At 42.8% G+C, this 25,133-nt stretch overlaps 2 protein-coding genes across 5 annotated transcripts in view; both read left to right on the forward strand.

The window, feature by feature from the left end:
• The first annotated feature begins 1,096 nt into the window (after positions 1-1,096).
• Positions 1,097-8,757, forward strand: LOC120025645 (cyclin-dependent kinase 2-like). The gene is made up of 7 exons (XM_038970192.1): positions 1,097-1,477; positions 5,724-5,801; positions 5,896-6,013; positions 6,214-6,384; positions 6,547-6,648; positions 6,733-6,936; positions 8,261-8,757. The coding sequence occupies exons 1-7, from the start codon at positions 1,362-1,364 to the stop codon at positions 8,363-8,365; spliced, it is 894 nt and encodes a 297-aa protein (XP_038826120.1). The 5' UTR covers positions 1,097-1,361; the 3' UTR covers positions 8,366-8,757.
• An 8,090-nt stretch (positions 8,758-16,847) lies between these two features.
• LOC120062076 (SAP domain-containing ribonucleoprotein-like) overlaps positions 16,848-25,133 on the forward strand; it is a 65,252-nt gene continuing 56,966 nt past the window's right edge. For 2 of the 4 annotated variants that reach the window (XM_039011885.1, XM_039011900.1), the window contains exons 1-5: positions 16,848-16,929; positions 21,862-21,961; positions 22,484-22,524; positions 22,654-22,727; positions 23,083-23,134. In XM_039011885.1, the coding sequence (XP_038867813.1) occupies positions 16,897-16,929; positions 21,862-21,961; positions 22,484-22,524; positions 22,654-22,727; positions 23,083-23,134 (300 nt within the window). In that variant the 5' untranslated portion in view covers positions 16,848-16,896. The remainder of the gene's footprint in view (positions 16,930-21,861; positions 21,962-22,483; positions 22,525-22,653; positions 22,728-23,082; positions 23,135-25,133) is intronic. The other 2 variants (XM_039011893.1, XM_039011908.1) reach the window with 1 other exon arrangement.

The following is a 25,133-nucleotide window of genomic DNA, read 5'->3' on the forward strand; positions in this document are numbered from 1 at the left end:
TTTTGTCCTCTGACGTCCTTGGGTAGGCAGAGGGAGTCTGGAAGGGCATCAAGGAATCTTTGTGTTGTCTGAGAATTTATAGCACGACTTGATGCTCCTTGGTTGGGGTCTGAGCAGATTATTTGTTGCGATTGCAAACGTAATAAAATGGTGGTCCGATAGTCCAGGATTATGAGGAAAAACATTAAGATCTACAACATTTATTCCATGGGACAAAACTAGGTCCAGAGTATGACTGTGACAGTGAGTAGGTCCAGAGACATGTTGGACAAAACCCACTGAGTCGATGATGGCTCCAAAAGCCTTTTGGAGTGGGTCTGTGGTCTTTTCCATGTGAATATTAAAATCACCAAAAATTAGAATATTATCTGCTATGACTACAAGGTCCGATAGGAATTCAGGGAACTCTGTGAGAAACGCTGTTTATGGCCCAGGAGGCCTGTAAATAGTAGCTATAAAAAGTGATTGAGTAGGCTGCATAGATTTCATGACTAGAAGCTGAAAAGACGAATTTTTTTTTTTTTTTTGTAAATTGAAATTTGCTATCGTAAATGTTAGCAACACCACCGCCTTTGCGGGATGCACGGGGGATATGGTCACTACTCACTAGTGTAACCAGGAGGTGAGGCCTCATTTAACACAGTAAATTCATCAGGCTTAAGCCATGTTTCAGTCAGGCCAATCACATCAAGATTATGATCAGTGATTAGTTCATTGACTATAACTGCCTTTGAAGTGTGATGACATAAGCATCAGCCAAATGTAGGACACGGAGTTGACAGGCTTCAAATAAGAGTATATTGTTAGCTACTTAATTTAATTTCAATAATTTACAAATCTCTGGAGGGAAGATCAACATTTGAATATCAACTGAAGGCGGGCGATTGTAAGCGCCTCAGAAAAACGCGACTGCCAGAGAAGCTTTCCTAAAGCTAAAATTCCATGTTCCACCCATTCTGCGTTTGTTTCTGTGCTGAATGGGCGTGTCAGTCATATTATTATTAAACGTTTTTAACCATTGTGCTGTCAGTGATTGGTCGTATATTGAAAAGTTTCGCGTCGCTGTCGTTCTTCCGGGGCGTGGCATACACAACGCGGGACCTGTTACTTTTGTTTTGAGTGGAAAGTGTTACTATTATAGAGTTACAACCGGCTCAACTGATCCTTTTTATTTATTGTGGGATTTTATTTTTACAGTCTATGGATAATCCTGATGTGTTCCCGCTACAAGTTGTTTCCCCCCCACAGAATTTACTTAGTTCGCATGCATGTTGGTTTGAAGTTGAGCTAACGTTAACGGTTTTCTTTGTTTTAAAAAATCACAACGGTTTGAATCGTTAGTCAAACAGAACTCGTGTGACATGGAATTATTTCAGAAAGTGGAAAAGATTGGAGAAGGGACGTACGGGGTGGTGTACAAGGCAAAGAACAAAGTCACGGGAGAGACTGTTGCCCTCAAGAAAATCAGACTAGACACGTAAGTGGTGTCTGACTGAAAATTACCTGGCTACCTATGTGTCGTTAGCCATCTAACGTTAATTGTAGCCCGGTCAAGCAGCTGACTGACTCCTCACAGTAAAATTAGTCCGGATGTGACTATGCTTTCCATTTCCACAGTTGCTTGCTAGCTAATCTTGGTAACTATGTTGCTACTCTAGCTAGTTATTTGACCTGAATTGATAGCCAGTGAGTCTTGAAAGTAGGTAACGTAAGTATAGTTAATAACTAGCGAACTCTAAGCTTGCTAGTTGCCTGGAAACCCGACGTTACATTTACATTGAATTCTACATCGGGCTGAAATTTGCGTTTGAATCAGGGTTCTACTAGCCAGAACGTGGAGTAAAATGATATTATTAACATAGCTACTTTACCGGTTGATCTTTTTGGCGGTAGGAATGTGAGTCAAACGTCGAGTTTCCAGGCTGGCTAGCTATATAGCTTTGTATGACAAACAAGTCACTGTAATGACAGCTACTGGCACTTAACTAGGAAAGTCAGTTAAGAACAAATTCGTATTTACAATGACGGTCTACCAAAAGGCCTGCGGGGACGGGGGCCTGGGATTAAAAAGATAAATACAATATAAATGGACACATGGACATCTCATAAAAAGATTCATCCAAAGATGATTCAGCAAGCCAGAAGCAGGAAGGAATCACATACTGTATATATATATATATTAATTATTTTTTTTTTTATGTCAAATTACAATCAAACAAGAATATTGGATTTCTAGTAAAAATATATTTAATTTGTGGACAGATTTCAAGTATTAGTTTTTCTGTATATAACATTTACCAGAGAGAATGAAGAAATGAACGACTAATTCAGTAGTTTTGTTTTCATTTATATAATAACATCTTTCATTGAAAATACGGGTCTTATTTGGTATTTTATTAGGATCCCCATTAGCTGTTGCAAAAGCAGCAGCTACTCTTCCTGGGGTCCACATGAAACATGACATAATACAGAACATCAATAGACAAGGACAGAACTACATAAAAAAAAAAACGTAAAGCCACACACAGCCTACAAATCAATGCATACACACAAACTATCTAGGTCAAATAGGGGAGAGGCGGTGTGTCGTGAGGTGTTGCTTTATCTGTTTTTTTAAAACCAGGTTTGGTGTTTGTTTGAGCAATATGAGATGGAAGTTCCATGCAATAAGGGGTCTATATAATACTGTACGCATTCTTGAATTGTTCTGAATTTGGCGACTGTGAAAAGACCCCTGGTGGCATGTCTGGTCTTATTAATTAAATAAAAAATGAATTGCCTCGCTCCAAAATAACTGTCACATTCAAAGTGTATAATAGTTTTCCCTTATCACAGAAGAGGCATATGTCCTCTAAGTCCTTGAATTTAAGCAAGTTATTGCAATCCCATTGGAATCACATCTAGACTGAACATAAATATAAATGCAACAATTTCAAAAAAAAATCTTGTTACAGTTCATATGAAGAAATCAGTCAATTGAAATGAATTCATTGGGCCCTAATCTAGCTATGGGCCTCCAGATTTCATCACGGGGCCTCCCGAGTGGCACAGCGGTCTAAGGCACTGCATCACAGTGCTTGAGGCGTCACTACAGATCCGGATTCGATCCCAGGCTGTGTCGCAGCGGTCCGTGACCGGGAGACCCATGAGGCGGTGCACAATTGGCCCAGCGTCATCCGGGTTAGGGGAGGGTTTGGCCGGCTGGGATGTCCTTGTCCCATCGCACTCTAGCGACTCCTGTGGCGGGCCCGGGTGCATGCATGCTGACACGGTCGCCAGTTGTACAGTGTTTCCTCCGACACATTGGTGCGGCTGGCTTCCGGGTTAAGCGAGTAGTGTCTCATGAAGCAGTGCGGCCTGGCAGGGTCGTGTTTTGGAGGACAACCTTGCCGACCTTCGCCTCTCCCGAGTCCATACGGGAGTTGCACTGATGGGACAAGACTGTAACTACCAATTGGATATCATGAAATTGGGGAGAAAAAGTAATACAAATAAGAATACAGCATTTTTATGCATTCAAATTGCCATCGATAAAGAGTAATTGTGTTCGTTGTCCGTAGCTTATGCCTGGCCATACGATAACCCCACTGCCGCCATGGGGCACTCTGTTCAAAGTTGACATCGGCAAACCGCTTTCCCACATGACGCCATACACATGGTCTGCGGTTGTGATGCATTGCCAAACTCTCTAAAATGACATTGGAGGCGGCTTATGGTAGAGAAATGAACATTCAATTCTCTGGCAACAGCTCTGGTGGACATTCCTGTAGTCACCATGCCAATTGCAAGCGCTCTCAACTTGAGACATCCGTGGCATTGTGTTGTAACAACTGCACATTTTAGTGGCCTTTTATTGTCCCTAGCAGAAGCTGTACCTGTGTAATGATCATGCTGTGTAATCAGCTTCTTGATATGCCACACCTGTCAGGTGGATGAGATTATCTTGGCAAGGGAGAAATGCTTACTAACAGGGATGTAAACAAATTTGTGAACAATTTGAGAGAAATACGCTTTTGTGTGTATGGAACATTTCTGGTATCTTTTATTTCAACTCATGAAACATGGGATCAACACTTTACATGTTGTGTTTATATTTTTGTTCAGTGTAGATACATGTAAAAGGGGAGGGATTAACTGTGCACCATGTGTGACGCACCTGGCTTTCCCACTGTCAGCAGCCAGTATACACATTACACAATCTTGGATGGGAATTTTCTTCTTCTTCATCTTCTTTAGAGTTTAACGGCGGTTGGCAACCAATATGTTGCATTACTGCCGCCAACTGGATTATATTATAAATCCATTATACTTTGTGTTACAAAAGAGGAAAAACAAAAATGACACCCTTCCAACTAACCCTACGCTCATTAAAAACCCACTACCCCATTCCACTACTTTGACCCTTAGTGAAGCTTATACACTACATGACCAAATGTATGTGGACACCTGCTCATCGAACATCTCAATCCAAAATCATCGGCATTAATATGGAGTTGGTCCCCCCCTTTGCAGCTATAACAGCCTCCACTCTTCTGGGAAGGATTTCCACTAGATGTCGGAACATTGCTGCAGAGACTTGCTTCCATTCAGCCACAAGCACATTAGTGAGGTCAGGCAATGGTGATGGCCGATTAGGCCTGGCTCGCAGTCTGCGTTCTAATTCATTCCAAAGGTGTTCGATGGGGTTGAGGTCAGAGCTCTGTGCAGGCCAGTCAAGTTCTTCCACACCGATCTCGACAAACCTTTTCTTTATGGACCTTGCTTTGTGCACGGGGGAATTGTCATGCTGAAACAGGAAAGGGCCTTCCCTAAACTGTTGCCACGGAGCAGGTAACGTCTCCTGGCATCCGCCAAGCCCAGATTCATCCATCGGACTGCCAGATGGTGAAGCGTGATTCATCACTAGAGTCCAATGGTGGTGAGCTTTAAACCACTTCAGCCGAAGCTTGGCATTGTGCATGGTGATCTTAGGCTTGTGTGCGGCTGCTCGGCAATGGAAACCCATTTCATGAAGCTCCCGACGAATAGTACTTGTGCTGCCGTTGCTTCCAAAGACAGTTTGAAACTCGATAGTGAGTTTCTATAATTGCTTAATTATATCAAAGTAAACTTGGAGTCACGCAATGACATGTGGTCCTTCCACTACGACTTGTTGGGAAAGGATGCAGTTTATTAGGCTACAGATATAATCAATTATGATGAACTTCACAAGGTGGTGAAAGTGCAAGGTGATGAGCTTGATGCTCCTTTCCAATAGATATTAATGTTTTTATTCTGGTGACATGATAATCGATGCTTGAGGCCATTTGTCAAATAGTCTCGCTCTTTTGTCCATAATAATATTTTCATGTAGGCTATACATGCGCTCTAGCCAACAGCGCAAGTGCCAATACCAGACTATATAACACAACATATTTGTGAGAAAACCATCAGTAGAGTTGAAATTGCAATGGAAACCCATTTAATTTGTATTTTTTTTATTCTGGAATTTAACATCAAAAAGTATTTATGTGCACTATGTCATGATGCACAGCCTTTTATCTGCAACAAGTTAATTTGATGGAAACACATCTCTGGTGGGAAAATGTGCATATCATTTTTATGTGGATTTTAGAATATTCACATAAATCTGTCACCAATTGGATGGAAACCTAGCTAGTGTCTGTGTGAGTAAAGGGAGGATATTGTGTGACTAATGTCGTAGCTATATGCCTTTTTCTTAGGGAAACAGAGGGAGTACCAAGCACTGCCATCAGAGAGATATCGCTCCTCAAAGAGCTCAGCCACCCAAATATTGTCAAGTATGTACAATTGAGCTACTTGTTATGTTAAACATCAACTGTCTCTGTTAAATTGTGCTTACATTGACATCTCTATGTACTTTCACACCGACAGGCTCTGTGATGTCATCCACACAGAGAACAAACTGTACCTGGTTTTTGAGTTCCTTCATCAGGACCTTAAGAAGTTCATGGACTCCTCGGTCTCTGGTATCTCTCTGCCACTTGTCAAGGTATGCACAGACTGCACATCCAACGTGTTCAGACTGGGGGGGAGGCTTATAAATAAGTGATATACCCCCCAATGTCTGTCAGTGCTACATATATTTTGTCAAATTTTTAAATGAAAACAATATGGAAACCTACGAGGTTGTCTGACTGTGTGTCTCTCTTAAGCTAATTAGGCGTGTCTGTTTTGTGTGTGTGTGTGCAGAGTTACCTGTTCCAGCTGCTGCAGGGCCTGGCTTTCTGTCACTCCCACAGGGTTCTCCATCGGGACCTGAAGCCCCAGAACCTGCTCATTAACGCCCAGGGGGAGATCAAGCTGGCTGACTTCGGCCTGGCTAGGGCCTTTGGGGTGCCTGTCCGCACCTACACTCATGAGGTGAAGCATACATACACCACACTGTAATTTGCTGTGCGGTTTTTAGTTGGCCAATGGCTAGCAACATGGGTCTTTAGTGTTTCACTTGTGTTATGCTTCTGTAAGCATCTCAAATGATTTCTGAACCCGTGATGGGGAAACTAACATTTTAGCATTTCTCAGGTGGTAACGCTATGGTACCGAGCTCCAGAAATTCTTTTGGGCTGCAAATACTACTCCACAGCGGTTGACATCTGGAGTTTGGGCTGTATCTTTGCTGAAATGGTAAATGTATTCTCTGGCTATACTATTTTGTAGCTTTAACGTTTATAAAGCATGGTCTCACTTCATGTCCAATTCTTCCTTCAGATCACCAGGAGGGCCTTGTTTCCAGGCGACTCAGAGATCGATCAGCTGTTCCGGATCTTCCGTACCCTGGGCACACCGGACGAGGTGGCCTGGCCAGGGGTCACTTCTATGCCTGACTACAAGCCCTCCTTCCCTAAGTGGGCCCGACAGGAGCTGTCCAAAGTGGTTCCCCCACTGGACGAGGACGGGAGAGAGCTGCTCAGGGTGAGAACCCTTTTATTATATATATATATATATATATATATATATTTTTTTTTTTTGTATTTTACCCCCTTTTTCTCCCCAATTTCAATCTTGTCTCATCGCTGCAACTCCCCAACGGGCTCGGGAGGTGAAGGTTGAGTCATGCGTCCTCCGAAACATGACCCGCCAGACCGTGCTTCTTAACACCCGCCCGCTTAACCCGGAACCCAGCCACACCAATGTGTCGGAGGAAACACTGGGCCAGCCTGCAGGTGCCCGTCCAGCCACAAGTAGTCGCTAAAGCACGATGAGCCAAGTAAAGCCCCCCCGGCCAAACCCTCCCCTAACCCGGACGAATCTGGGCCAATTGTGCGCCACCCTATGGGACTCCCGATCATGGCCGGTTGTGATACAGCCTGTGACCTAATCCCGGTCTGTATGGACACCTCTAGCACTGCGATACAGTGCCTTAGACGGCTGAGCCACTCAGGAAGCCCAGGGTTAGAACTCTAACAACATTGACCACTTTTTAATTATGCTTTGGTATTAGGCTGGTACCAATAAGGTTAATAATAGGCAGACTACTGCACATCCAAAGCTGATTTGTGAAAGTGCTGGAGGCAAAACTGGAGAAACAGGAAAAAGCTTTCAGTCAGATGCAAATAAATTTTAATTATAGCTGAGCTTTCAATCAGTCTACCTCCATTAGAACATGTCTCCACAAACAACAGTGGGACAGATAAGGCCACACTGCGAGCCAGAGGTAATTGCAGACACCTAGTGGCCCTTTAGATTACCACAGATGTCATAATATCAGATAGAAATACAGGATAGAACAGAACATGTTATAGATTTATTTCTACTAGAACAAAACACAGGGAATGTGGTGTTAGTAAGGAACCCAGACTCTCAAAGAAATCCGAAAGACGGCAAAAGGAAAATATATACAACACTATATACAAATGTAGAACCAGGGGAAATCTAATAAAACAACTAGATTAAGGTAACCTGTCGGAAGTATTGGGCCACTAGGGGCATCATGAATACAGGACACCCTAATACCAGGGAGTGTGTGTGAAGCTAGGATGATGACAATGCTAATTACAACATGACCCTCATATCAAAACCCTCCTTAAGTCCTTACGGCTGTAGGGTGCCTAAAGTATAAATCCAGAAGTTCTCTCTGGCAGAGTTTACGGTCGTTTTCTTCTCTTTTATTAATAGGGTTAATAAAATATAATTAATTGAAATTTGTGCTCAGAGATTCACATTTTGTTTTCACATAGGCCTATGACACATGTAGTCTATGTCCCTTTTTATGACGTATTTGTTCTTATTTTTCCAGCTAATGCTGAGCTATGACCCAAACAAGAGGATATCTGCCAAAAATGCCCTCGTCCATCGGTTTTTCCGCGATGTCACCATGCCAATGCCACACCTACGACTGTGACATGCAGACTGACAGGAACAATACATAGCCCAGGGTCTTTCCATGAGAGATACCTGAGCAGAAGGACTGCCCCAGCTCTTATCCACACCTGAATACTACAGTCCAGGAGATGGGAGAGATCACAGTGAAATATGGATGCCTTTCCAAAAATCATTCTAGCAGCCAAAAACCAGCATTTGTATAAATTGGATGTCCTGTGAGTTTTTTTTCTCTACAGCTATGAGTGCCTGTTATGTCATGGAGAATGAACTCTACAGTTGTTTCAGCATTTTATGTGTATTGAAAGGGTTAACTTGGTTTGTGTACATTTTAGTCATTTAGCAGATGCAAGCTCTTAATTTGTTCATTGCATAATTTATGATAAGAAGTTGATTAAATTCGTTTGAGCTTTATTGTGTGAAAATATATGAATATTACGAATTTGTCTTGTGTTATAACCTCACTGGCAGTAAATCTTTGGCAGATTTTGAATCTAGCCATGGCATAGGAAATCGGAATAATTCTGCGTTCATAACCAAGTGGGAATTTACCACATACGACTGGTAAAAATCCACTAGCTATCATGCTTGTTTTAAAAAAAACATTCAGAAATTGGATCTGGGGACCCATGCCAAATCTTTTCAGTCTCCTGAGGGAGAAAAGGTGTTGTCATGCCCTCTTCATGACTGTCTTGGTGTGTTTGAACCATGATAGTTTGTTGGTGATGTGGACACAAAGGAACTTGAAACTCTCGACCCGCTCCACTACTGCCCCATCGATGTTAATAGGGGTGTGTTCGGCCTGCCTTTTCCTGTAGTCCACGATCAGCTCCTTTGTCTTGCTCACATTGAGGGAGAGGTTGTCCTGGCACCACACTGCCAGGTCTCAGCTTATAGGGAGGAGGTCAGTCTCATCATTGTTGGGGATCAGACCTACCACTGTGTCGTCAGCAAAGTTAATGATTGTGTTGGAGTCGTGTTTGGCCACACAGTCGTGGGTGAACAGAGTATAGGGTGGGACTAAGCACGCACCCCTGAGGGGCCCCAGTGTTGAGGATCAGCGTGGCAGATGTGTTGTTGCCTACCCTTATCACCTGGGGGTGGCCCGTCAGGAAGTCCAGGATCCAGTTGCAGAGGGAGGTGTTTAGTCCCAGAGTCCTTAGTTTAGTGATGAGCTTTATGGATGCTATGGTGTTGAACGCTGAGCTGTAGTCAATGAACAGCATTCTCAGGATTTTTTTATAAGCGTCCGGATTAGCGTTCTGTAGCGTAGCATGGTTTAGATGCAGCTGCACAACATAGCTCTTAAAGGGGCAATGTCTTAACAGGGCAATGTTGTGTCCAATGGGGTAAATGCAGATGGACAAACCGCATGCTTCAGCCTAGGTACATTTTTATTGGCACTATGCTTCATCAGTTGGCCTGCAGGTCATAATGCCTATTGCTAAAAGCACATCTGATAATATAGACTATACACAGGCTATATGCATGGTACAATATGTTATTGGGCCTATTTCTGGAGGTGGAATTTATGTTTTAGATGGTGTCAACATTTTATTATCATTCATTTTGAAGTAGAATGTCCTTTTAAAAAGTCTCCAGACCTGAGCTTATCAGTCCTTCTGCATAAAAATGATCTCTGGGAGGATCCCGGACCCCCTAAGCAAGGGGACTTGAGTTGGTCAAATTCGCTGTTTAATACATGTGCAAAATGATCCTCTTTCCCTAAAAGCATGATGGTCATGGCTTTTATTACATGAAAGGGGAGGTCAACTTAGCGATCTGAGATCGACTTAAGTTTCAGTCATGGGATTTTTGTGTTGTTGCTTTAACCCACAGGTGTCAAACTCATTCCACGGGGGGCCGAGTGTCTGCGGGTTTTCGCTCCTCCCTTGTACTTGATTGATGAATTAACATCACTAATTAGTTAGGAACTCCCCACACCTGGTTGTCTAGGGCTTTATTGAAAGGAAAAAACAAAAACCTGCAGACACTAGGCCCTCCGTGGAATGAGTTTGACACCCCTGCTTTAACCCCTGTGAATGCATCCAACTGGTATTTACAACTTCACAACTGACAAATTCCCACTTTCCACTTGGTTATGAATGCAGCATAAGTCCGAATCCCAAATCAACTCCTTAACCCTATGCACTTGTGAGAGGATTTGATTGATTTATAAGCAATATGGCGAAACTTCCATGTAGTCTATCAGAAGGCGAGGTTATGATTATCATATTGCTTACATATATTGAATCCACTCAGATCTCCACAAATGCATTGGACCTAAATTAGATTTGGGCTCGATCAAATATGTTCTATTATATTGAGAAGACAGTCGAGTGACGCTCTAACAATGGAAACGCGTGTCCTCAAATATGGATGGCAGGTGGGAGGAAGCAAGATCAGGTGGGACCATAGAGTACCACAGAATGAGTCATAATACCCATAAAACCTAGCGGTCAAACAGGGAAACGGTTCCAATTGTTTTTCCACCATTTTTTTCTATAGGGGATTTTAGAAAGACTTCAAATAAACACGTCAACCATAAACTTTTAGTTTATGGTTGACGCAGCTGGTAGGCCATTAGCTAACCTAACGTAGCAGGCGTAAATGAAACACCTGAAACTGTTGGGGGAAGTTCTCTTCTGCACTGTTGAACCAGTCTAGTAAATGTGGAGGAGGAGTTAAGATGGAGTGTCGCCTCGCTAACGTCCAAAAGCAGAAGTCATGTTACAGGCTGTCTTTCCATTTCCCATGGAAACCGGAACATCTGTTTGTTGGGGACTCGGCAGAGGCTATCCATTAGCCAATCAGTGTTTCTCAAGGAGTTCAAAGCATGTGAATGCATCCAACTGGTATTTACGACATCACAACTAATAACTTTCCCTCTTGGTTATGAACGCAGCATCAATATACACTACATGACCAAGAGTATGTGAACACTTGCTTGTCGAACGTCTCATTCCAAAATCATGGAAATTAATATGGAGTTTGCTCCTATAACAGCCTCCACTCTTATGGGATGGCTTTCCACTAGATGTTTGAACATTGTTGCGGGGACTTCCATTCAGCCACACGCGCATTAGTGAGGTCGGCACTGATGTTGGGCGATTAGGCCTGACTCGCAGTCGGCGTTCCAATTCATCCCAAAGGTGTTCAATGGGGTTGAGGTCAGGGCTCTGTGCAGGCCAGTCAAGTTCTTCCACACTGATCTCAACAAACCATTTCTGTATGGACCTTGCTTTGTGCACAGGGACATTGTCATGCTGTAAGAGGAAAGGGCCTTCCCCAAACTGTTGCCACAAAGTTGGAAGCATAGAATCGTCTAGAATGTCATTGTATGCTGTAGCGTTAAGATTTCCCTTCACTGGAACCAAGGGGCCTAGCACGAATCATGAAAAACAGCCCTAGACCATTATTCCTCCTCCACCAAACTTTACAGTTGGCACTATGCATTGGGGCAGGTAGCGTTCTCCTGCGATCCGCCAAACTCAGATTCACCCGTCAGACTGCCATATGGTGAAGCATGATTCATCACTCCAGAGAATGCATTTCCACTGCTCCAGTGTCTAATGGCGCCGAACTTTACACTACCCCAGCCGACGCTTGGCATTGCGCATGGTGATCTTAGGCTTGTGTGCGACTGTTCGGCAATGGAAACCCATTTCATGAAGCTCCTGACTAACCGTTATTGTGCTGACCTTGCTTCCAGAGGCAGTTTGGAACTATATAGTGAGTGTTGCAACCGAGGACAGATAATTTTTATGCGCTTCATCACTCCGCACTGTTCTGTTCTGTGAGCTTTTGTGGCCTACCACTTCCCGGCTGAGCCGTTGTTGCTTCTAGATGTTTCCACTTCACAATAACAGCACTTACAGTTGACTGGGGCAGCTCTAGCAGGGCAGAAATATGATGAACTGACTTGTTGGAAAGGTTGCATCCTATGACGGTGCCACGTTGAAAGTCACTGAGCCCTTCAGTAAAGCCATTCTACTGACAATGTTTGTCTATGGAGATTGTATGGCTGTGTGCTCAATTGTATACACCTGTCAGCAACTGGTGTACCTTAAATAGCTGAATCCACTAATTTGAAGGGATGTCCACATACTTTTGTATATATAGTGCCAATAATTCTATCTTCATTATTCCTGCTTACAAGCAAAAACTAAAGCCGGTAGTACCAGTGACTCACTCAATACAGAAGTGGTCAGATGATGCGGATGCTACGCTACAGGACTGTTTTGCTAGCAGAGAGTGGAATATGTTCCATTATTCATCCAATGGCATTGAGGAGTATACCACTGTTAAGATATTTTATCAAGGTTTAAGATAAATGATTAAATAATTCTACACAGAAACTTAACCATTAGGATTAGAGGTTATGTAGCATGGACAAGGGGTAATTAAAAATGATAACCATTGTGGAAGAAAGGAATGTATGTTTGAACCGACCAAGCTATAACTCTGTTGAGATAAGAGAAGACAGCAAGAGCCCCTCTAGGTTTTCCGTATCTGGGGGGGAACTGGAACTGTCAGCTAAGTGGTAATAAACTGTGGTGAGACTTCAGGAGATAATCCAGATATAGTGTGTAAATGTATGTGCGTTAGTGTGTTGGAATGGACTTTTGGTCAGCTTTGTCCTTGTCGGAGAAGAGGAGGGACCTTTAGAAAGCTATGACGCTATGTTGGATATATATACTAATGTAAATGATATTTTGATCTCGAGCTCACTCGAGAATAAACGCTATTGATTAATTTGGTGGCTGGTCTTTGTCTATTTTATGCAAATAAGAACCTTACAAATTCTTATAAACGGACAGAGTATTTGCTTTGTTATAAATAAATTGGTTAACGAACACATAGGAATCAAATTCCTTTAACAACCACCTCAGTCACCGGCTTCATCAATAAGTGCATCAATGACATCGTCCCCACAGTGACCGTACATACATATCCCAACCAGAAGCAATGGATTACAGGCAACATCTGCACCGAGCTAGAAGCTAGAGCTGCTGCTTTCAAGGAGCGGGGGTCTAATCCAGACACTTATAAGAAATCCCGCTATGCCCTCAGATGAACCATCAAACAGGCAAAGCGTCAATACAGGACTAAGATTGAATCCTACTACACTGGCTCTGACAATCGTCGGATGTGGCAGGGCTTGCAAACTATTACAAACTACAAAAGGAAACCCAGCCGCGAGCCTACCAGACAGGCTAAATGCCTTTTATGCTCGCTTCGAGGCAAGCAACACTGAAACATGCATGAGTGCACCAGCTGTTCCGGACGACTGTGATCACGCTCGCCGTAGCTGATGTGAGCAAGACGTTTAAACATGTCAACATTCACAAGGCTGGCGGATTACCAGACGGATTACCAGAACGTGTACTCCGATTATGCGCGGACCAACTGGCAAGTGTCTTCACCGACGTTTTCAACCTCTCCCTGACCAAGTCTGTAATACCTACATGTTTCAAGCAGACCACCATAGTCCCTGTGCCCAAGAAAGCGAAGGTAACCTGCCTAAATTATTACCACCCCGTAGCACTCACATTGGTAGCCATGAAGTCCGTTGAAAGGCTGGTCATGGCTCACATCAACACCATCATCCCGGAAACCCTAGGTCCACTCTAATTCGCATACCGCCCCAACAGTTCCACAGATTACACAATCTCAATTGCACTCCACACTACCCTTTCCCACCTGGACAAAAGAAACACCTATGTGAGAATGCTGTGCAGCACGCAGCTCAGCGTTCGACACCATAGTGCCCACAAAGCTCATCACTAAGCTAAGTACCCTGGGACTCAGCAACTGGATCCTGCACTTCCTGACGGGCTGCCCCCAGGTGGTAAGGGTAGGCAATAACACATCTGACACACTGATCTTCAACACGGGGGCCCCTCAGGGGTGTGTGCTTAGTCCCACCCTGTACTCCCTGTTAACCCACGACTGAGTGGCCAAGCACGACTCCAACACCATCATTAAGTTTGCTGATGACACAATGGTGGTAGGCCTGATCACCGACAACGATGAGACGGCCTATAAAGAGGAAGTCGGAGACCTGGCAGTGTGGTGCCAGGATAACAACCTCTCCCTCAATGTGAGCAAGACTAAGTAGATTATTGTGGACTACAGGAAAAGGAGGGCCGAACACGCCCCGATTCACATCGAGTGGGTCAAGAGTTACGTTTCTTGGTGTCTACATCACCAACAAACTATCATGGTCCAAACACACCAAGACAGTTGTGAAGAGGGCACAACAACGTATTTTCCCCTCAGGAGACTGAAAAGATTTGGCATGGGTCCCCAAATCCTCAAAAAGTTCTAAAGCTGCACAATTGAGAGCATCTTGACCGGTTGTTAACTGCTCGACATCCGACCGTAAGGCGCTACAGACAGTAGTGCATACGACCCAAGACATCACTGGGGCCAAGTTTCCTGCCATTTAGGACCTACAGTGGGGAGAACACGTATTTGATACACTGCCGATTTTGCAGGTTTTCCTACTTACAAAGCATGTAGAGGTCTGTAATTTTTTATCATAGGTACACTTCAACTGTGAGAGACGGAATCGAAAACAAAAATCCAGAAAATCACATTGTATGATTTTTAAGTAATTCATTTGCATTTTATTGCATGACATAAGTATTTGATCACCTATCAACCAGTAACAATTCCGGCTCTCACAGACCTGTTAGTTTTTCTTTAAGAAGCCCTCCTGTTCTCCACTCATTACCTGTATTAACTGCACCTGTTTGAACTCGTTACCTGTATACAAGACACCTGTCCACACACTCAATCAAACAGACTCCAACCTCTCCACAATGGCCAAGACCAGAGAGCTGTGTAAGGACATCAGGGCTAAAATTGTAGACCTGCACAAGGCTGGGATGGGCTACAGGACAATAGGCAAGCAGCTTGGTGAGAAGGCAACAACTGTTGGCGCAATTATTAGAAAATGGACAAAGTACAAGATGACGGTCAATCACCCTCGGTCTGGGGCTCCATGCAAGATCTCACCTCGTGGGGCATCAATGATCATGAGGAAGGTGAGGGATCAGCCCAGAACTACACGGCAGGACCTGGTCAATGACCTGAAGAGAGCTGGGACCATGGTCTCAAAGAAAACCATTAGTAACACACTACGCCGTCATGGATTAAAATCCTGCAGCGCACGCAATGTCCCCCTGCTCAAGCCAGCGCATGTCCAGGCCCGTCTGAAGTTTGCCAATGACCATCTGGATGATCCAGATGAGGAATGGGAGAAGGTCATGTGGTCTGATGAAACAAAAATAGAGCTTTTTGGTCTAAACTCCACTCACCGTGTTTGGAGGAAGAAGAAGGATGAGTACAACCCCAAGAACACCATACCAACCGTGAAGCATGGAGGTGGAAACATCATTCTTTGGGGATGCTTTTCTGCAAAGGGGACAGGACGACTGCACCGTATTGAGGGGAGGATGGATGGGGCCATGTATCGCGAGATCTTGGCCAACAACCTCCTTCCCTCAGTAAGAGCATTGAAGATGGGTCGTGGCTGGGTCTTCCAGCATGACAACGACCCGAAACACACAGCCAGGGCAACTAAGGAGTGGCGCCATAAGAAGCATCTCAAGGTCCTGGAGTGGCCTAGCCAGTCTCCAGACCTGAACCCAATAGAAAATCTTTGGGGGGAGCTGAAAGTCCGTATTGCCCAGCGACAGCCCCGAAACCTGAAGGATCTGGAGAAGGTCTGTATGGAGGATTGGGCCAAAATCCCTGCTGCAGTGTGTGCAAACCTGGTCAAGAACTACAGGAAACATATGATCTCTGTAATTGCAAACAAAGGTTTCGGGAAGCGGTACCAGAGTTACAAGTCTTAGTCCAAAAGACTCCTTGACAGATTCCACCCCCAAGCCATAACACTGCTGAACAATAAATCAAATGGCCAACCGGACTATTTGCATTGATACCCCCCCCCTTTTGTTTTTACACTGCTGCTACTCACTGTTTATTATATATGCATATGCATTGGCTAACCTGTATCCCCGCACATTGACTCGGTACCGTACAATGTATATAGTCTCATTATTGTTATTTTATAGTTTTATTTTTATTCTTAAGAAAATTGTTAACTGCATTGTTGGTTAAGAGCTTTTAAGTAAGGATTTCACGGTAAGGTGTACACCTGTTGCATGTGACAAATAAGATTTTATTTAGTGTAGCTATAAATCACTTAGTTAGCTGTGTTTACACAGGGAGCCCAATTCTGATGTTTTGCCCAATTATTGACAAAAGATCTGATCTGTTTGGTCAAAATATCAATACTTTGGCAAAGGATAAGATATGGGCTGCCAGTGTAAATGCAACCGTAGTTGCTGTGGGAATGACGAAAAAAAGAAAGTAAAAATCTTCACACAAAGTTTCGCAAGATGGCAGCACCACTTAACATTGCTACCATTTCACGAGTATAAGCGGCGTATATCCAATCATCGGTCGTTTTATTACACCGTTCACTAAAACGCATTACCATTGGATAATTTTCTTCCGCGCTTACCCTATACAAACAAGATGGCTGGGGTTGTTGAACTCCAGAAATTGAAGGTGAGAACTATTTAAAAAGGAATCAAATCCAATACATAAGTAATTCCTTATAGTCTGGCATCGTGTAAAATGTATAAGTAATTTACGTATTGTACGGTTTACCACTCCACTCACTAGATAATGTAGTTGTGCGGTAGTAATACACCGTGTGATTTGCCTGCAAATGGAAGCTAGCTACCTAACACAGCTGTCTGCAAGTGTTAGCTAGCTAGCTAACTAACACGCACGTTCGTTGCTGTAAAACATTAAATAACCGAGAGCGTCGTCATTTGACCAGCTAGTTGCACGAATTAATTTAACTAATAAATACATTTTACCTAGCAAAGTAATTGTATTCTTAGCTAGTTCTGGTAGCTACCTAGTTTGATTAATCAGGCTGTAATACACAATTGGTATATAAAGCTTTATAGCCGATTTATGCTTGATCTGGCAATGCGAGCGGAAGCTCCGTACGGAAGGCGACACGATTGCGACGCCTCGGGTGGCTTGTGGAAGCCAAATCGAGCTTCGCACGGCGATGCTTCCTCTTCCGCTAGGAGGTTTAACGGCGGTTGGCATCAAATAAATGTTGGATTACCGCCACCTACTAAACTGAAATATAGATCCCTTTAATGTTACTCGAAAAAAAAACAAATACCATATCATCTAATACTACACACACACACAGAACAAAAACATACTCCACTATTTAAACATATTTAGACCTACTTCAGGCCAACAGTCTGAAATGATGGAACACGACCACTTAACAGGCTCCCGAGTGGCGCAGCGGTCAAAGGCACTGCATCCAGGCTGTATCACATCCGGCTGTGATTGGGAGTCCCATAGTGCGGCGCACAATTGGCCCAGCGTCGTCCGGGTCAGGATTTGGCAGGGGTAGGCCGTCATTGTAAATAAGAATTTGTTCTAAACTGACTTGCCTGGTTAAATAATAAAAATCAAATTGATTTATAGAGCCCTTCTTACATCAGCTGATATCTCAAAGTGCTGTACAGAAACCCAGCCTAAAACCCCAAACAGCAAGCAATGCAGGTGTAGAAGCACGGTGGCTAGGAAAAACTCCCTAGAAAGGCCAAAACCTAGGAAGAAACCTAGAGAGGAACCAGGCTATGAGGGGTGGCCAGTCCTCTTCTGGCTGTGCCGGGTGGAGATTATAACAGAACATGGCCAAGATGTTCAAATGTTCATAAATTACCAGCATGGTCAAATAATAATAATCACAGTAGTTGTTGAGGGTGCAGCAAGTCAGCACCTCAGGAGTAAATGTCAGTTGGCTTTTCATAGCCGATCATTAAGAGTATCTCTACCGCTCCTGCAGTCTCTAGAGAGTTGAAAACAGCAGGTCTGGGACAGGTAGCACTGTGAACAGGTCAGGGTTCCATAGCCGCAGGCAGAACAGTTGAAACTGGAGCAGCAGCACGGCCAGGTACACTGGGGACAGCAAGGAGTCGTCATGCCAGGTAGTCCTGAGGCATGGTCCTAGGGCTCAGGTCCTCCGAGAGAGAAAGAGAGAATTAGAGAGAGCATACTTAAATTCACACAGGACACCGGATAAGACAGGAAAAATACTCCAGATATAACAAACTGACCCTAGCCCCCCCGACACATAAACTACTACAGCATAAATACTGGAGGCTGAGACAGGAGGGGTCAGGAGACACTGTGGCCCCATCCGATGATACCCCCGGACAGGGCCAAACAGGAAGGATATACCACCCACTTTGCCAAAGCACAGCCCCCACACCACTAGAGGGATATCTTCAACCACCAACTTACCATCCTGAGACAAGGCCGAGTATAGCCCACAAAGATCTCCGCCACGGCACAACCCAAGGGGGGGGGGCGCCAACCCAGACAGGAAGATCACGTCAGTGACTCAACCCACTCAAGTGACGCACCCCTCCTAGGGACTGCATGAAAGAGCACCAGTAAGCCAGTGACTCAGCCCCTGTAATAGGGTTAGAGGCAGAGAATCCCAGTGGAGAGAGGGGAACCGGCCAGGCAGAGACAGCAAGGGCGTATGAAGTATGAATGCTCTGGCCAGTGGTGTAATGTACTTAAGTATAAATACTTTAAAGTACTACTTAATTCATTTTTTGGAGTACTTTACTATGTATATTTTTGACAACTTTTACTTCACTACATTCTTAAAGAATATAATGTACTTTTTACTCCATACATTTTAATAATAATAAAATGAACACCCTGTAACTCTGTCAAGTCTCTCTGCAGCTGCCACCACAACCCCTTTTCTGCAACTTACATTCCATCCCTGCAGTACAGTTGATAAATGCCAAAAATACAATCTTACTGAAACATATCACTTGTTGGTTTATCCACCTGTACTGGTACAGATTTACTACTCACACCACTCCTCTCAGGATCCCTCCCCCTTGACCCATCTTCCTCTACTTTCTTCACAACCCTGGAAACCTCAACCTGCTTCTCTTGCACAGGACATTTCTGATCCACAGCCCCATAGGCACCCCTACAATTAACATATACCACTACTATCCCCAATGCTACACATTCCTTTGTCTCATGCTCCTCTGGACACTTTTCACACCTAGGAACCTCCCTCCTACACACTGTTGCCACATGCCCATAAGCTTGACACCTGTAATAATGTAATGTATTCGGCACAAAAGCTCGTACAGGATAACTTATATATCCTAACATCACTTTGTTGGCCAAAGACTCAACATCAAAACTCAAAAGAACAGACTGACTCTTCTGTTTTACCACTCACGCCACCCTGTCTGTGTCGCACCAAACGACGAGCATCACAAACACCGGAATCTTCCCCTCAGTTGATCAGCTTTCACATTTACCGCTACCCCAGTAATCACTCCTTTCAATGGGAGCCTTTTCTTGAGAGCATAACAAATCACATCTCTTGCCCCCATTCATTTAACAAGATGAATGGCCAGGAGATGAATTAGCGCCTGCTATCTCTGACCAGCAGAAACACAATTATCACAAGACCACTTCTGGTTACCCTCACCGATTCCACAGCACCCAACTCTGATTTCACCCACCCTGAAACCAGAAATGGATCAGCCAAAAGGCAAGGGTCCATTTTTCCCAAAAACTCACTCCTACTGTCAAAGACCCTTGGTGCAAGCCTCAGCCGCTGAGAACTTCATCACACCTACCATTTCTCCTCCTGTCTTCAACTCACTCTGCTTACACTTCCTACCATTCTTCTTTAACAAACCATCTCCCTTTTTCTGCCATTTTTTACCGACTCAAGTTCACCCTCTTCCTCCCTTTCTCTCGTAGACCTCCTCTGCCTCTTTCCCTCCATTCTTCTTCCGTATTCCAAGTATACGTCTCCTTATGATAATACAGCACTTCTCCTGACATGCATCTTGTTCTTGCCTTGTCAAGGGATGCCATTTAACCGGCTGTAACCATCTCTGTACAATCAGCACGAACCCCTCGGGATGTAGCATTCAACAGTGCATCCCACTTGTAAAGCAGCTGCTTCGTCTTGATGCTCTTCTTTATCAATAGCGACCGCAACGCATTTCAATTTCAAACAAGCGCGCTCTCTTTCTCCCGGATTCCTTGATTTGCTTGCTCAGACTCTGTGCCACCCAGTCATGCTCCTTCCTGGAAATCCCGTACCACGATGTCTTGTGTCTCCCACATTTTGTAGCAATGTGGAGAGCTCAGTATAGCTCCACATTGACATGATTGTTTGACGGTAGGTGGGTTCAGGAGGGCCTCTATGAACACAAACTCACTTTCTTGACAACAGCTCTGCCCTGTTACCCAAAGCGCAAGAAGTATGAATGCTCTGGCCAGTGGTGTAAAGTACTTAAGTATAAATACTTTAAAGTACTACTTAATTCATTTTTTGGAGTACTTTACTATGTATATTTTGGACAACTTTTACTTCACTACATTCTTAAAGAATATAATGTACTTTTTACTCCATACATTTTCCCTGACACCCATAAGTACTCTTTACATTTTTAATACTTTGCAGGACATGAAAATTGTCCAATTCACGCAATTATCAAGAGGTCATCCCTACTGCCTCTGATCTGGTGGACTCAATAAACACATGCTTCGTTTGTAAATTGTGTATGAGTGTTGGAGTGTGCTCCTGGCTATCTGTAAACAAAAAAATATGAAATTTGTGCTGTCTGGTTTGCTTAATATAAGTAATTTGAAACGATTTATACTTTTACTTTTAATACTTAAGTGTATATTAGCAATAACATGTACTTTTGATACTTAAGTATATTTAAAAGTATCTTTACTTTTACTCAAGTATGACAATTGAGTATTTTTTCCCACAACTGACCGTATCGCCATAAATGGTGTATGGCCAATGCAGAAAACGGATGAACCATACAGAGCCTTTAACGCCTCATGTCCACCAGATGCATCGAAGTCTTTGCAGCGGAAAATATTCATTGTCAATGGTACAGTCCACAATGATACGTTTGGAATGCCGCACTAGGCTGCAGTGCGTTCTGTGTACCGCATGCGTTCAATATTTTCAACTAGTGGTTGCTTTACTGTGCGGTGGTACAAACGAAGGTACACACAGACTTTTAGCTAGTTGAAAAGTGAAGAACGTGTGTCAAGTACGGAAAATGCGGGCTTGACATCCAGCAAAACAAAACTCATATGCACCTGGTGGACATCGGGTGTTAGCTCTTGAAAACTGCCTTCTCCCTTGCTTGGAAACCCAATTGCATTGAGTTCTACGTCAGGCAGATGGTCTGTTGCCAATGGCTGCATTGTTGTGCCAAAACTCTTTACTAATGTGGTAGCCATGTTTTTATGACTGATTTAGTGAATTTTTTTGTAGTTGACCTTTTTATATAAATGCAATCAATGTTAATTGACAGCTGTATTATATGCATACGCTCTTCACTAAAAGTCTTCTACATTTGTTGACCCTACCTTCTTCAGTTGGCTGAGCTCAAGCAGGAGTGTGCTGTGAGGGGATTGGCCGTGAAAGGAAACAAAGGTGACCTTATTGGCCGGTTGCAGGCGTACCTTGAGGAGCATGGTATGATGGACTTGTCTTTCTTCCACTAACACTTACTCTTTTCTTACCAGCACTGATTGTAAAATGTAGCCTAAATTAGTAAAAAAAAATAAAAAATAAGTTGTATGAAGGCATAATGTTCCCCTGCCCTGTGAATGAAGTGATGGGTAGTTCACTTCAGTTCCAAATATTAGCATAATGTATTGTCATGTTTAGGTGTCGGTATGTCTGTGGTTTCTTATTTTTGCTCAGTAACAAACACTTTCTTTCCCTAAGATCGACATTTTCTCTTGATTTGTTTCTGAACTCACCTTAACAAAACCACTGCAATATATACCTTACTCTTTCTTGGATGTTGTCATGAAATGTCTTGATTTCTCCAATAACTGAACCTTGGTTTGGTAGATGTATGTAGCATTATTCTCTCCGACAGATGGCGTATACATTCTCTTCTGTACTATGCTCGGTTAAATATTCTTGTTTTTCAGCCAACTTGTCTTGAAAATGTGAGGAACATTTTGTGTTTTACCTTTTATGTTCCAGAAGATGAGGTGAACGAAGAGGAGGTTTTGGGAGAGTTGGAGGTAAGCATGTGAAACATGTTTAATAAAAATATGATTGTTTAAAGACTTATTTTTTCAGAATATTTTACTCTTATAATATTTCAGAATATTTAAAATTGTGCTGATTACCTGCTTGGTGTATATTTACAGGACAATCCTAAAGAGGAGGAAATCAGTGAAACACCTGCAGAAGTGGCAGTAGAAGAGGCAGCTGTACCTGAAAAGTCAGTACTCTATTTGTTACTCAAACCTACCTATAGGATGTTTCATGTCCTAATGACTGATGGTTATTATGTGATTGAAGTGGGCCTAGCCTAATCATTGTTATCGTGATTCTCATGGCAAATTCAGCAGTTTTTCAACATGTTAAGATAAAGCTTGATGTTGGCATCTTCCTTTTTTAGTCTTTGAATGTCAGTCATGATCAATTTATGTTGTCATACGGTATGTACAAGATGTCTTTGGGGGATTATTTCACTGGACGTGCAGTGGATTATTTTTAACCAATAGAGGGCAGGCTAGGTTTACAAAGTTTTCCACTGGATAGTTTATTCAACTTCACATTTTGTCTTGCTTTAGGGATGCTGAGAAGCAAGTTGTAAAAATCACTGCCCCATCAGTTGCGGATGAGGTATGTAGTACAATATTCTAATTGTGTGCATGATGCACACAATAACTGCATTAAATAGCTAGATTTAAAATCTTGTTTTCATCATCAGCTCTGGGTCATTCCATTTAATTTCAATCAGTTTTGACTCAGCCCATTTGATTTGACTGAAACTTTCTATATATATTTGCCCATGGTCGAAGTGGTCAGAAAGTGACTTTTTGGAACTGAAAGACAAAACATTTAGGTGATGGAGGTGCTAAAAATTCACCCATTTTGCATACCCCATCCTACCATGAGACATCCATGTCTTCATCAGTGGAAAAGATAAACAGTTGAGTTTGATATAATTTAAAAGCTTACAAACAGGGTTTTCAAACAATTTAATAATTTATAGATAAATAAACATCGTCATTTTTTTTATCCTTTAACATCAATTATCTAAAAACACCTAAAGTCAGATGTTTTTCATTTTCGCATATTTTGTAGATTAGACCCTATTTGACGTAATCTCAGGGGTTTGTGTTGTGCCTGCCTTCGGTTGAGACACAGCATACTCTTGAATACAGGGTGGGTGTAATTTAAATAATATAAATATAATTCATAGAATGTACATATCCCTTTAGACTAAGGGCTGTGGCAGTCATGACATTTTTTTCAGCCGGTTATTGTCATTCAAAAGACTGCTGGTCTCATGGTAATTGACAGTTAATGAACATAAACACATTTAGCAGCTCCATGCATACAAGCCGCTGATACGCGCCTTTGGAACATCTAGATTTAAAAAATGTAAAAGTCTAACAAATCAATTTAATATACACCATCACAAAAAAAAACATTATTTTAGACCGGTCTAAAGAAACGTTATGATACAAAGAAAATGTATTTCAAAAGTAAATAATGAGTTGGCCTACTGTGTGTTATCTGGCTATGTGCCATTCCATAGGCTGTCGGCTTGTTCGTTTAGCAGACAGGATATGCTTATAAGTCCCGTGCCATTATTTCATATTATATGATTTTATAGTAGGAATAATATAATTTAACTTAGCAGAATAAAATAGAAAATGTATTTTTCCCATTCCAGAGTGCACATATGAAGTGGCTATGTTGAGCGTAAAAGTGATCATTTGAAACAGGTCCTATATGCTAGATTTAGAGTTATTTGGCCACTTTAGTTGTGAATGATACAAACCTTAGAATGTCTTAGAAATCAGAACATACAGTATATGGGCTGCATGGCGCGACTATAGGCTATTGATGATTTGTGAAAGTCCCCCAAAAAGTTTGCGCTCTGTTCTTTGCCTCAAGTTGCATACGCTGTTCTCTCATAAAGTGATCATATACTGAACAAAAATAAGAACGCAACATGCAAAAATGTATGATTTTGTTGAGTTTCCGTTCATATAAGGAAATCAGTCAATTGAAATAAATATATTAGGCCATAATCTATGGATTTCACATGACTGGGCAGGGGGCGCAGCCATGAGTGGGCCTGGGAGGGCATAGGCCCACCCACTTGGGAGCCAGGCCCAACCAATCAGAATGAGTTTTTCCCCACAAAAGGGATTTATTACAGACAGAATTACTCTTCAGTTTCATCAGCTGTCCGGGTGGCTTGTCAATCCCGCAGGTGAAGAAGCTGAATATGGAGGAGTTGGGCTGGTGTGGTCTGTGGTTGTGAGGCCGGTTGGACGTACTGCCAAATTCTCCAAAACGACTTATGGTAGAAAAATTAACATTAAATTATCTGGCAACAGCTCTGGTACACATCCCTGCAGTCATCATGCCAATTGCACGCTCCCTTAGAACTTGATACAACTGTGGCATTGTGTTGTGTGACAAAACTGCACATTTTAGAGTGGCCTTTTATTGTCCCCAGCACAAGGTGCACCTGTGTAATGATCATGCTGTTTAATCAGCTTCTTGATATGCCACACCTGTCTTGGCAAAGGAGAAATGCTCACTAACTGAAATGTAAACAAATATGTGCACAAAATTTGAGCGAAATAAGCTTTTAATGCGT

The sequence above is a fragment of the Salvelinus namaycush genome, chromosome 2 (genome assembly GCF_016432855.1).
Source record: "Salvelinus namaycush isolate Seneca chromosome 2, SaNama_1.0, whole genome shotgun sequence".
Taxonomy (NCBI): Eukaryota; Metazoa; Chordata; class Actinopteri; order Salmoniformes; family Salmonidae; genus Salvelinus; species Salvelinus namaycush.